Genomic DNA, 13,015 nt, shown 5'->3' on the forward strand with positions numbered 1-13,015 from the left:
GGTGCCAGTCACGTTCCTCGGGCACTGCTATCGTGAACGCTCTCCAGCGCTGTGCGAGCCCTGGTATGCGACCTAGAGATCCGAATTTGTTGACCCGTGACAGAGGAGCGCGCTCCCAGTCCCCCTCCTTACGTCATTGATCACGATCGAGGGCACGAGGGCTGCTCGAAATTCTGCGGTTTGCGGGGAATTTCAGTGTTCCCAGTTGCGAACGATGCGGCTGCCGCCGACTGCGTGACGCGGCAATTGCAGCGCGAATATAGAGTTGCCGGGACCTAGAATTCGCTCTCGTAAATTGAATCTAAGTTGTAAACTGGAATTTAACCGCAGATGGAAATTTATCTGAGTTTGAGAGCGCATAAGGACCACGCGAATGTCGCTTTAACTCCATCTTGTTAATGTATTTACAAAGAAGATGCACGTGTAAGTCCCACTTTGTCGACATTCGAGAACGATTTGTACGATAATAACAAGCGAATATTGCATAATGGTTGTCTTCATTTAGAATGTTCGGAAATACAACTGCGATGTCGCGAAGACTCAACTCGAAACGCCTCGTCTCAGGCGCGCTTCTCTGTCGAATATAATATATTGAGCGCAGCTTAATCTGCCAACCTAAGATATTTCCCGACGTAGACGCGTTTCGAAAGTTGTTCGAACAGTACCGGTATCGCGGGTTTAAATGGGATGAATAAATTAATTCAGGCGAAATTAATTAAGAGCGATTGGAAGTGTCCGATTTACGGGAAGCGCCAAGTTTCTAGCCGCGCTACGTTTCTCCTACGATCACTTTCACGTTACTCGACGCTTGATCTCGGAACGGGAGATGCGACGACCGCAAAGATACAATTTCCCTTAATCCCAGGCCGTGCCCGGGTCCACCGAGTCAGTATCGACGTGACCTATATCGCGCGCTGACCGATATTGCTCTCCTTCGTCCTATAAATAAACGATCCGAAAGCAAATGGAGCTGGGCGATCAATGCGGTGGTTACTCGCCTGTACCGTGTAACACGTGTGTCTACGATCATCGTTACTATCAACACGTGTTCCTTTAGCAACGAATACGTACAGTTATACGAGCAGTTGCGTAAACGATCACCTGGGGATGTTTCCTGCACTCTAGTTAAAAGTCATTGTTAGTAACTATATATATTTTATATTATATTATTAATTGTTTTGTAATTTATTAATGTCTAAAGACATTATATATATATATATTTATTTAATATTGAAAAAATAAGAAGAAATCAAAAAGTAGTTGAGCAACTTATTACGACAATATTTTTTAAAATTAAACAAATAAAGAATTAACAAAACACTTTTATATTGCGAATTTGGGATTGTACAATTAAAGTTTGTAAGGAATTATTAGAATAAAAAATATATAATGTCAAACAAATGTATAATGTAACGAAATATATAATATCCATTTTATAGTAATTTAAAATAAGGCTAAGTTGTTATCATATAAAATTATTTATATTGTGTTTGCTGTTGTACAATTATTACAAATGATTATTTATTTTTATATTATATAAATATAAAGTGCATGAAATATTTTTCAATAAAAATAAACATTTAGAGGAACATGATATAAACATTTTGTGTTGTATAAAGATATCACTTTTATAACACTTTTTAATTCAGTCCTCATTCAAACTCATTATTATTTCGAATTTATAATATAAACTCGTACGGTACTTGATTGACTTTATAATGTAAACGATCACCTAGAGTGTTTCCTCAACTAGTTCCAACAGATTGGTATTATGAATATATGAGTCGTAACTTGTTTTTATTGTATGAATTGAGCCTCGGAATTCTCAAATGAAAGGTAGATATAAATTTTTTTTTTAATTTGACGTGAACTGTATTTTTCCAACGCGAGGGAAAAAAACACCCCAGGTGACTATTCTTGGGTTAATAACGTTGTTGTAATCTAAATGTCAAATTTCGTTGTCGCGCAATTGCACGATGAAACGCTCATGTGGGGCCGAGTGCTAATTATTTATTCGATACCACGCGTTGTATTTATGTCAGAGCTGCCTCATTACTTTCGACTTTAATTTTCACAACGTGTTTTGTTTAATTTTCCATTTTTCCATCAATATGCAAACATTTACGCGCGTTTGCGACGCAAATGCACCCGAATTCACAATCTATGTTTTATTACCGCGGATCAACATAAACGGATTAACTCCGTCCCTCCCGTCTATAAAAAGAGTCGTTACTCGCCGATCGATTTGCGGAACCGCAGCGCGTCAACGCGCGGAGTGTAACATTTTTACGAGAGACACGGCAATCTTTCACCAGGGTCGAGGGAAACAGAGCGCTATTTGCAAGCTTGATTCCATTATTTCGATGACGACGCGGCTTCGCATCGTCTCGCGTTGACAGCGCACCATGACATCACGCTCGATGTCGGGGGGAAAGATAGAGAGAGAGAGAGAGAGAGAGAGAGAGAGAGAGAGAGAGAGAGAGAGAGTGAAGCATAACGCAAGCCTTTGTTGGTCGATCGTACTCTAAAATTACGCCAGTAACGGTAGTCGTGTCGCCCTCGCAAACCTCCTTCGCAACCGAGGCTTCCGCAAAAGTTACGGAATGATTGATGGCGGATCACGAGAAACGGGAGAGAACTTCTAGAACCCTCTTCGTGCCAATCTCTCTCTCTCTCTCTCTCTCTCTCTCTCTCTCTCTCTCTCCCTCTCTCTCTCTCTGTGTCTTTGAGCATGCCGAGTAATCGATCCTGCACGACGAGAGGAAGCGAAATTGCCTGGCGGAGGAGCGGATGATAGCGTGTGCCCATAATGCGGAAACTGCACCACGAATTGTCTCACGCTTCACAAAGTAAGACGCTTGTCGTTGACCGAGATTATTATGCGTTAACAAGAATTGTCAATAATACCTCGCGCGAATCTCCCCTACCGCCACGTCGATCAGCATTATCGAGACATAATTTCAAATTGAACGCGATTAAATTACGCAATTAACATACATTCACTGTGTAATTAGCAGCTAATAACATATCACAGTCGATTTGCAGTCGAGTGTATAATTAAGTATTGCACGCTCGGACGTGCTAATCGATGCGCCGTTCGCGTAAACCGAAATAAATCGATTGCTTAGGATGCACTTTGCGAACGCTGCCCCAATAAATTACGCAATAAATCACCTCGACGCGCAAAACGGCGCGTTACATAATCGCGTCGTGCATTAACGTCTATTAGCGTCTTCGGCTTTGCTCTTTCTCCTCCCCTCTCTTTCTCCCCGAAAAAAAATGGCAAGGTTGCAACTTTCTTCGTTTGGGCGCGAAAGCCGGGCGTGTCGCGCGTATATACCGATTCTAATCCGACGATGAGTAAGTAACGAGACGGGACGGAGACTCGGCTCGGCCGATTTTAGATTCACGCGAGCGGACGCGTATTATTCAGCACGGTCGCACGTTACGTAACGAGCGTCCGAGGCAGAATTAGAACGCATTGTGCGAGGACAGGAGCGCGCTGCACCGTGCGACTCCGCGCAGCCGGCGTTCAAGTTTAACTTTTCCCCCGTGGAAATTCGTTAGCAGAGCGCCGCGGGACTTGCGACTTTAAGCCGGGATCAATTTCACGTCTTTTTTCTCTTCGTTGGAAAATCAATGATAATTTTCGGGTAATCAACGGTGAGGTTCTTCAACTTGTAGGAAACTCCCCCGGGAATCGAATCATGAAACGGCGATTAAATAATATAAAACCGCTTTGCCTCTAATCTTTTTTTAAATTACAGAATATATATTTTATCTGTGCAATTTGACTTGAGATTCCGTTATCGAAATATTTAGCATCAAACATTTGTGACACGGAGAGAACAATTTTACTGTAGCATCTAAACAATGTAGCTAAATACAGATCAGAAAATAATTTCATGTTGAACAATCAAAATAATTATGCGGGATGCCCAAGCATGATGATGTTGCTGCAAATAGTTAACATTTTATCAACCAAGTTGAATATCTGGTATAATTTTTTAAATAATTCAACCAAATTATTTTTAGATCTGTGTTTCAGCAAAATTGTTTTTTCCGTGGAGAAATAATGTCTCTGTTTTTTTTTCTAAATTTTCTACGTGGAGAGATGTCGAACTTGAAATTCGCCAAGAACCTTGATATTACGCGTCGTCCCGTCATGCCGATTACATAAGTCATACCTAAATTACAGCTGTGTAATTACACTGCGCCTGTTGATATTGGTGCGAACGACGCTCCGTGTTAAATTCCCAACGGGCATAAATCTGCGAAGCAGCCGCTCATAATGCCGTCAATTCGCAACACTAAATTGCTGCTCTAGATTTCCGTCGTCGGACGGGCAGGCCCCCCCTCCCTCCCTTCCACAAAGGGTGCGGAGCACACGCGTTTCTTTCGGGACGCGTACTCGAAAATTCCACTTCGACAGCTTAGGACGCCACTTGGAACGGAGTTAGGGTTAAGAAGGTTACATAATTTAGACGCAAGAACTCGAACCCGAAGAGGATACGAAGCGGAGCCCTTCTTCCTTCTACCGTCACGGAATACTTATCCTCGGGAAGCTCCTTTACGGCGATTATAATGAGAATAAACTCTCGCACGAAGTAATACATTATACAAATGCTGTTACGCTTAGACTGAAAGTCTCTTTCAAACGCGGGTTTTTTTTCTCGCTTACTCGAACAATTACGTTATTACACCATTAGCATTTATTGAGGTAATCATTATGTAGTTGGGTTATAATTAATTGCGCTATTAACGTTTGTTATTAATCGTACTATCAATTATTCGTCCTATTGTCAGCATCTGTTAAAGTAATTACCAGCGTCACGTGGTGCTAAAAGATGTATAGGCAATGCGATACTCGGTGTAGCACGCGTCGGAATTTAATTCGGGAGGCGAGCAATGCAATCCAGGTCTCATTAAGGGGCGCACCTGCTGCAAATTCAGGCACGTTTTTCCAACGGCGGCGGATAATCGCTTGATCATTGTCATACGAATTTTCATCTCCCCGCACCGGGTAGACATTCCCGAATCCATTTCACGGCGAGATACGGCAAACGACATAAATGCCACGATTCTCCACCGCCTTCCCCTGTCTTCTATCTCGACAAGAGCAGTTTCTCTCTCTCTCTCTCTCTCTCTCTCTCTCGCCTTTTCCACCATCGTGGCAATCAGATTGGATGCGCGTCATCATCGTTCTCGTCGTCCTCGCCGTCATAGCTTCCCGTTCGTTCGCTCCCGGCTTATTCCCGGCTTTTTGCCGTCGTCCCTCGCCCTTTCTCACCCTTCTCCCGTCGCCGCGTGTTTCCCTTAGTGACGCGAAGGTGAAACGGCAGCCGACGGGAGGGAACGGAGGTAGGAAGTGGTCTGATTGCGAGCGACGAGGGGGAGCTTGATTTTTGCCATGCAAATTTATGAGAATAAAGAAAAGCGACAGAAGGAAAACGGCTTTTGTCCCGCGTTTTGACTGGCGACCGAGTCCCATGGGGGAGTAAACGTGTATAAGGTTGTACATCGCGATGGGAAAGTCATTGATCTCGGCAGTAGCCAGGACGCGCGTCGTCCAGAGAGTGGAAGACGTGTCGGCAGCATCGAGATCGATGGGTTAGCTTAACGATGGACTTCCGACTAATTTGTAAACTAGCGAGAGCGAGAGGATCCTCGCACACGCGGTTTCCTTGAACCAGAACGAGTGGAAGAAAATGCCGACTCCATTTGGCCCCGCGCGAATGCCTCCTCCTTGTTTGGTTTCCCTCGTGCCGAAGTTTCTCTCGGGTCTCGGGTATCACGTATTTTTTCAGATGCGTTAAGCTTGCAATGCGCGTGGCGCGGACCGTCACAGTTCAAGATTCATTTTTCTTCGTGATGTTGTATTTTTTATTAAGACTTCGTCCGTGCGAGTCGTTTTTAGATCAGCCTTAAACTTATCGCAACTTGTTTCTGCAAACTTTCCTCATTTTACACTGAGAAAAAAAAGTTATTAGTTTGACTAAAATTTTCATCTTGATTAAATTTCTTTAATTCAAGTGTTTACGTATTTAAATAGGTTAAATATGTATATAAATCTTAAAAATTCAAGTATTTTATATATTTGAATTAAATGCGCAAATACTTCAAATCGATCGAGAAATCGATTCTTAAACTATTTTAAAAATATTTTTTGATTGGTCCGACAAATTTTTGAGCGAAGCGCGTGACAACGAAATTTGTTAAATATTTATATACAAGATGTACAGAACTTTGAAGGCCATCCACTGCGGTGTGAAAGTTGATTTTTTATAGAAAAACTAGCCGATTTTTTTAAAGATCACTTTAACCCTTCTACAAATCTATCAAGTTTCATTAAAAACGGAAAGAAACACTTGGCAGCTTTTCCTTGTGAAATTTATTTACGTCAGTATGAATATTTTCTATATGTGAAAGAAGCGAGTACCACTTTCAATTCCTTCTCTCGATTTTACATTTCGATAAAGTATAGAGATCGTGAGCTAGCAGTACATGGAGAATATGTAATATTATAATATTATTCGCGCGAAACTCGATGATCGAAATTCGAGAGATGAGGTCGGGGCTCTATAATCCGCGTATACCTTATTTACACGATGGAAGATAGCCCAGATATCGATATACATATGCCTCGACGATAATAACGTCCAATAATATCGCCGCGAGACTACGTTCAATACTCGATTTCAATACCCGCGAACGAGCGCGTGCGTGCGCGCGCGCCTGATGTGCGTTACAATTTCGCGTTGGTTACTTCGATTTCGCCATGAATCTCGCTTCCAAAACCGCCGCCGAAGCGTCGGCATGGTATGACCCAGATATCAAGTACGAACAAGGTTCTCATGCGACGAAATCGCGAAAGAAATTTCGAAACAAAATTTCGAGAATTTTCATAACGTCCTGCGTTGATTGCAGAAAAAAAAGCGCTAACGAAACTGTTCACGTCTCATAATGTAAATACATCCAAGCATGCGAGTGAGTTTGTGCGCTGCTGTCTGATTTCTGATGCGTCGATAGGATCGCTGAGAAATTTTTCGGAGCGCGTTTCGCTCATCGTTCGCGCGCAAAGTTCGCAAAGTTCGTTTACGTGTTATCGATTCGCCGGCGAATTATAGACGTGCCCGGTGTGTTATTCATCATGCTAATGTGTGTGAGGCACGAAGTCGAAAGCACGATGTAAGCAGCGTCGAGACGTAGAACATAAAGTATCTCTCACAGGAGGGATTACATAGAACCGTCGCGGTGCAATGGTATTGTAATGCAGAATTGTTATATCACGACGGTGAGGGAAAGGCTCGCGAAATTATTAGTTTACTGCAATCCTCGAACTTAACACGCGGCAATAGAGTAAATTAATGCTGGCGGCGAATTGTGATTCTAATCGATCCAAGTGCACAGGCACGAAACAGGCGAACAAATATAAAGAAATCAAACTATTTTTTTAAGTGGTTTGATAGAAGGATTTTATCCTGTTTAAAATTTTTATTTTCTAGATGTCGCTCATTTACTGCGACAATGTAACTCGAAAATTGTCATTTTTTTAGTCTGTCTATAAATAACGAATATTCTGGTGAGAATTCAACACACTCATGTGTGTGATATGAAAAACTAAAAATATTTTTATTTCTCTACTAATCAATAGATCAAATTATTACACTAAAATTGCATTTAGTGGATGCCTTAGCTATACAATACGAGCTAAAAATGATCAAAATTTACAAACTGAAGGTTTTTTAGGTTTATTTTTTTCCTGTCAATCAGCAACAAAAAATTTTCGCGAAATGCCTGAATTTTGACTCTAAAAATAACTGCAAAAAGAAAATAAATGAAAAATTTGATTTATAATGATTTTTGTAGCGAAAATTACTATATTTTGGTGCAGTTTTAAATAAATAACTTTTAAATAATATAAATGGATTTAAATAAATTTTTGCACGAATATTAGAGTTTTATTTGTACATGTAAAAATTGTAATTTAAATGGTAATATTACTTTCCCATCAAATTTGCAAATAAGTATTGCAAAACGCGATTTTATATAAAAATGAAGAGTAAACAAAAAATTAAATAATTTTTAAACCAATAAATAAATTGTTTTACAAATTTTACACAGACGGTCAAACGTAATACTAGAATATTCTACAAAATTTTTATATTTTTGGTAATGTTTTGAGATATGACCCATAACATCCTTAAAAGTGATATTACCAAATTTTAATGATTTAAAATATTTAAATTAAAAAATGTTTTTCTCGTTATGTTGTTGTGTAGCACAAACAAACGATATCTGTTTTATTACCTTTTCGATAGATTATGCACTGAAAAAAAAACTATTACGACATAAATTCTTCACGTGGCGTGCAAAAAAATATTACGCAACAATACAAATGCAGCTGTAAAATGACACTATAGATTTTTTTTATATTGACATCAGAGGCGATTAAAATCGTATAAATTCAATTGGTCGATGGGCATTTAAACGTCTTACACCTGAAATTACCGCGCGTAAGTTGCACACGCCCGTGTGCATCAAGCCGATCCTTTACGTAATTTCCCACTCGCGTACGAAAGCTACATTCACACTGCAATTTCGTGGTGGTAACTTCTTGCGAACATCGAGCATTAAACGTCAACATGAAGAAATTATCGATGGATTATTGTACCGCATGCAGGAAGCACTTCGCTTCGAGTTCCGAGCATTTTTCTCTCCGCGAACTTTTCCCGCAAACGTCAATTAACGCTCGATTAACTTTGTGAAGAAACCAGTAATTTTCCTCAGGTCCTCCACTTCAGGATGTACCTCGTACGAAGCGAGACACCCGGTACATACCCGCGCGACCCATATTCATATCTCTCATTTGCCCTGAGTATATGTAAATAATTATCAGCTCGCGCGATAGAACCCGCGCGTTAATGTCGCTTAGAAAGAAAAAAAGTAAATACGGAGCTGCGCCCGGCGCGCTTGTCACCCGAGCGGATAGGCAAATTGCGTCGGAGGAGTCTGGAGGTGGGGAAGTCCCCTCGCGTATTTACGTTTCCGGTTCGATTATTATTACACGACCGCGTGTATGTACGCCGCGTGCGTGGCGCGCGGAAACGAGAGGGGAGAAGGAGGAGGAAAAAAAGGCGAGCGTCGCGACGGCGCGCTCGCTTGTTCCGGTGGACGCTTTCCGCCGTGCGTGCCATTCATGCGCGTTGCACCCTGTTTACTGCTTCTCCTTTTTTTTCTCTCTCTTTCCCCTCCCTCCCCTCTCTCCCTTAACAACGACGGAAGAAACAAACGGCGTCCTGTGGACGATAGTCGTAGTCGCGCGCGCGTATCCCCGTTGTTGTCGACTCGTTATCTCGATCTCCGATCGAGGATGGCGACGTTTATCAGACGAGCGAGATTTCCCGTCAGGAGGAGATACAGTGAGTCCCCGTATCTTTTTTTCCCTACCTCTACGCGCGCTTTTCCGGAACGATCGTCGACGAAGGCGATCCTTTTTCCTGCCGCGTGCGAGCCGTGTTACGTCGATCCGCACGCCGATCATTATCCGCGCGAGTAATTAATGACCGGCCGTTGATTGCACGCGGGTGATCTTCCTTCTTCTCCTCCTCCTCCTCCTCCTCCTCGCGCACCTGTCTGACGCAAGCGGGACCGTCCGAAACGGAGACGGTCCCGGCTGCCGTCAAATTATCGGTGTTTACGGTGTTGGCCCGAGCCTTTTTCGGAGCCCGCGACGCTCTCAACTTTCGAAGTCTTCCCTTTTTATGTAATTTAATAACTGTATTTAACAAAATAATACGAGGCAAAATCGTGCACATTGCAATCCTGTATTTACATAACGTACGGTCAAATCATCGAGAGAGTATTCCTTGCTCTTCGTGTCACCTGAAATGCGAGTGCTTGGAAAAAAAAAAAAAAAAATCGAAAATCTCTCTTGGCATGCAAGCTCAATTTTCTCGCGTAATTTTAATATTCTCCTAGCTGTTGCTGTCCTTTAATTATTTCGAGTTGCACACGATATTTGACAGGCATCTCGAGAATGCACAATTCTTCTTCCACATATTAATTTTTTTCAAGAGAATCTTCGACGAGAGTAGACCGTCAATCGCGCATCCGCCGATTTCTCTCTCGAGAATCTGATAATAATATCCATATAATATAATTACAGCCTCGGAGTATTGAACAATTTATCGTTCGATATTTTAAAGGAATCGTCCTCTTGTCTTTCTCTCTCTCTCTCTCTCTCTCTCTCTCTCTCTCTCTCTCTCTCTCTTTTTCTCTCGGCGTGTCTAGAAATGATGCCGAGAACGTCACATTACGTAATGTGCATTACGTTTTTACGAGGCTATATTTCAACCGTGTGCAACGCAAAAACTTCCGGTTCAACCAAAAAAAGAAAGAACAGAAGTTATGTCGAAAGAACGCTTACATTGCGCGTGTGATTCCCCTCTCTCCCTTCCTCCTCTCCTTTTTCTCTCTCTCTCTCTCCCACATCGCGTAATATAATACGCGCGATTCTCCCGCCGCTTGTTACGTGATTCCGCACAATTGCATAATGAATTCTCCGGCAACGAATGAATGTCAGATCCGGACCTTGATTCCCGCGGACGATCTATAACGATCTCTTGTTTTACGATGTAAATCGGGCCGGTCGACCGCACATGGCTCAAATTCCGTTCCTATCACATTTGGGACGGAGGGACGTAAAGGTTTTCTGTTACTTACTACAGTTTATTTGCTTATTTTTTAACATCGTATTTCGCGTTTATTTTAATTTTTTAATTCATCCGTATTCCGTCGATTGTCCAACTTAACTCAAGATATCTGCCTGTCTCTCATCGATGAATCGAATTACTCACGTGGAGAAATATCTTGTGTTCTTCCAGGCAAATCTCCGTTCTTCCCGAGTCTTGAAGAGCAAGGTGGTACTCTGCTGGAGGATCCGAATGCACCGAGTCTGGATGGCGTCGGCGTTGGTGTCGGGGTAGGCGTCGGCGTTGGCGTGGGCGGCGGCATAACAGCGTCCCAAGCGGCGCCGCTCTCGTCGCCGAGCCGGAGCAGTCCGCACAGCCAGGGCAGCGAAACCGGCGAGCGTTTCTCCAGGAAAGTCTTCGTCGGTGGACTACCGCCTGACATCGACGAAGGTACGCAGCCCAATCGTATATCATCTAAGATAAATTACTCTGCGGGACGAGATGTAGTAAAATGATGTGAATCATGACGCATTTTTTTTTTTGCTCCAATTCAGACGAGATCACAGCCAGTTTTCGCCGCTTTGGTCCGCTCGTCGTGGACTGGCCCCACAAGGCAGAAAGTAAATCTTACTTCCCACCGAAAGGCTACGCATTTCTGCTATTCCAGGTATGATCTCGATTCCCTCCTTTCATTTTTCTTTCTCTTTTTTTTTCACAAAAATTAATGACAATTAAATCTTACGCGACTGCTCGGCATTTCAGGACGAAGGTTCGGTGCAGCAGCTGATAGACGCCTGCATCCAGGACGAGGACAAACTTTACCTTTGCGTAAGCTCGCCCACAATCAAGGATAAGCCTGTGCAAATCCGACCTTGGCGGCTCAGCGACGCCGATTTCGTGCTGGACGCGTCTATGCCGCTCGATCCGCGAAAGACGGTCTTCGTCGGCGGGGTGCCGCGACCGCTCAAAGCCGTCGAGCTCGCGATGATCATGGACCGGCTTTACGGCGGTGTCTGTTATGCCGGTATCGACACCGATCCTGAGCTCAAGTATCCCAAAGGTGCCGGCAGGGTCGCCTTCAGTAATCAGCAAAGCTACATAGCTGCCATCTCAGCCAGATTCGTACAGCTGCAGCACGGCGATATTGATAAGAGGGTAAGTGCGAAAAAAAATTATGCCCTTTTGCATATCGTTTCTTCCAAGATGGTTCGAGCAAAAGTAATACTTCTAAATGATAAGAATGGAAAATCTAAATTCATAATTTTACAAGAAAATGACGATTTTGTTTTTTTTATAATATTAATTGAATGCAGATTTTATTAGATTATGAAAATAATTATGCGGGACATTCAAGCTGAAATGTTAAAATTTTTTGCGTCACTGCTCATTATGCTGGAACATCCTTTATGATTCTTTTGATGTTTCAACTTAATTATTTTTAGATCTTTATCTAGCTAAATTTTTAGATACTTTAGCAATATTGTTTTTTTCGTGTAGGATTATTTCAAAGATGAGACGATGATTTTTTTTTATAAATTGCGAGCATCGTTCCCCGAGCAATTACTTTTGTTCTAAATACTTCGCGTTTTTTTTTTACTCATCATACTGTTCACCTTTCAAACAGGTCGAAGTTAAACCATACGTTCTGGACGATCAGATGTGTGATGAATGTCAAGGCCAGCGTTGTGGAGGCAAGTTTGCGCCGTTCTTCTGCGCCAACGTCACTTGCCTACAGGTATATTTCGAACATCGATTGATCTTTATTATTAAATAGTAAATGGCTACAGTAAAAGTGCAGCTTTTATTTTTAATAAATTTGAAATCGGGACTTTGTGATTCCTATACAAATATCATAGCAAAGAGCAACTCCGTTGAAATTAGATTTTACGATTTTTGAGATTTTATTAAGATTTTTATCCCAAAATTCTATCCACGCGATTCAAAACTAAAATCGTATTTGTATTTTTTTAATAATAAATTAGATCAAGGTTTTCCAAACTCATGTAGACCACGATCTATTTTTTAAAACGACAAACAATTACGGGATATGGAAAAAAGGGTGAAGAAGAGTAAATTGATTATTTATTTATGCTACTTTTACTCTTACTTCAATTTTGATAAATTTAATAAAATCATTTTTTGGTAGATAAATTTTATAAATCTATTTCTTAAATACAATAATTACATATCAAAATATCAAAAATGCACTTGTTTCCTTTTTTTATGACAGTTTTGACATTAATGCAAATTACTTTCATGTACATGAAGTTTGATAAATGTAATTCAACACAAATTTTTCACGTCCTATGAAAATCCCTATA

General features: G+C 41.6%; 1 protein-coding gene across 1 annotated transcript in view; it reads left to right on the forward strand.

Moving 5' to 3' along the window:
* Nucleotides 1–13,015, forward strand: part of LOC105207423 (cytoplasmic polyadenylation element-binding protein 2) — a 163,664-nt gene that overhangs the window by 128,529 nt on the left and 22,120 nt on the right. Inside the window, exons 4-7 of the mRNA XM_011176869.3 lie at nucleotides 10,887–11,144; nucleotides 11,249–11,361; nucleotides 11,457–11,849; nucleotides 12,319–12,429. Of these exons, the coding sequence (XP_011175171.1) occupies nucleotides 10,887–11,144; nucleotides 11,249–11,361; nucleotides 11,457–11,849; nucleotides 12,319–12,429 (875 nt within the window). The remainder of the gene's footprint in view (nucleotides 1–10,886; nucleotides 11,145–11,248; nucleotides 11,362–11,456; nucleotides 11,850–12,318; nucleotides 12,430–13,015) is intronic.

This window comes from Solenopsis invicta, chromosome 16 (genome assembly GCF_016802725.1).
Source record: "Solenopsis invicta isolate M01_SB chromosome 16, UNIL_Sinv_3.0, whole genome shotgun sequence".
NCBI lineage: Eukaryota > Metazoa > Arthropoda > Insecta > Hymenoptera > Formicidae > Solenopsis > Solenopsis invicta.